Source organism: Galeopterus variegatus, unplaced genomic scaffold (assembly GCF_000696425.1).
Source record: "Galeopterus variegatus unplaced genomic scaffold, G_variegatus-3.0.2 Scaffold14128, whole genome shotgun sequence".
Lineage (NCBI taxonomy): Eukaryota > Metazoa > Chordata > Mammalia > Dermoptera > Cynocephalidae > Galeopterus > Galeopterus variegatus.
This window is the reverse complement of record NW_007740239.1, coordinates 1,844-3,065: the sequence shown is the minus strand read 5'-3', so window position 1 is coordinate 3,065 and position 1,222 is coordinate 1,844. Positions and strand designations below refer to the sequence as shown.

The window sequence follows — 1,222 nt, the reverse complement described above, 5'->3', positions numbered from 1 at the left end:
GCCTCCTGGAGTAAAACCAACTGAAAGCAGTGTGTGCAGAGATATCTTCATGTGTCCTTTATCCCTTAATGGGCACATCACAGTTCACACGGGACACAAACCATATGAGTGTCAGGAATATGGTGAGAATCTATATAAATGTAAGGAACATGGTAAAGCTTTCAGTTGTTCCAGTTCTGTTCAAATACATGAAAGAACTCAAACTGGAGAAAAACCCTATGAATGTAAAGAATGTGGGAAAACCTTCATTTCTCTTAGAAGCATTCAAAGACACATGATACTGCATACTGGAGATGGACCATATAAATGTATGGTGTGTGGGAAAGCCTTTGGTTTTCCCAGTGCATTTCAAAGACATAAAAGAACACACACTGGGGAGAAACCCTATGAGTGTAAGCAGTGTGGTAAAGCCTTCAGTTGTTCTAGATCTCTACGATATCATGAAAGCACTCACAGTGGAGGGAATCCCTATGAATGTAAGGAATGTGGGAAAACCTTCATTTCTCTCAAAAGTGTTCAAAGACATATGATGATACACACTAGGGATGGCCCTTATAAATGTAAGGTGTGTGGGAAAGCCTTTGGTTTTCCCAGTGCATTTCAAATTCATGAAAGGACTCACACTGGAGAGAAGCCCTATGAATGTAAGGAATGTGGGAAAGCATTCATTTGTCCCAAAAGTGTTCGAAGACACATGATAACACACACTAGAGATGGCCCTTATAAATGTGAGGTGTGTGGGAAAGTCTTTGGTTTTCCCAGTGCGTTTCGAACACATAAAAGAACACACACTGGAGAGAAACCTTATGAGTGTAAGCGGTGTGGTAAAGCCTTCAGGTGTTCTAGTTCTCTACGATATCATGAAAGGACTAATGGTGGAGAGAAACTCTATGAATGTAAAGAATGTGGGAAAGCTTTCAGTTGTTCCAGTTCTGCTCGTATACATCAAAGAACTCACATTGGAGAGAAACCCTATGAATGTAAGGAATGTGGGAAAACTTTCATTGCTTTCACAAGCATTCAAAGACACATGATACTGCACACTGGAGATGGACCATATAAATGTAAGGTGTGTGGGAAAGCCTTTGGTTTTCGTAGTGCATTTCAAAGTCATGAACGGACTCACACTGGAGAGAAACCCTATGCATGTAAACAATGTGGGAAAGCTTTCAGTTGTTCCAGTTCTGTTCGAAAACATGAAAGAACTCACTGGAAAGAAACC

At 40.7% G+C, this 1,222-nt stretch overlaps 1 protein-coding gene across 1 annotated transcript; it reads left to right on the top strand.

Annotated features, from left to right (window-relative positions):
* Window positions 1-6: 6 nt before the first annotated feature.
* LOC103581863 (zinc finger protein 709-like) lies at window positions 7-1,219 on the top strand (the record flags this gene model as incomplete). The annotated part of the gene is made up of 1 exon (XM_008563598.1): window positions 7-1,219. A coding segment is annotated over exon 1 (1,170 nt), but the record flags the coding sequence as incomplete, so codon positions are not given.
* Between the last annotated feature and the right edge of the window lie 3 nt (window positions 1,220-1,222).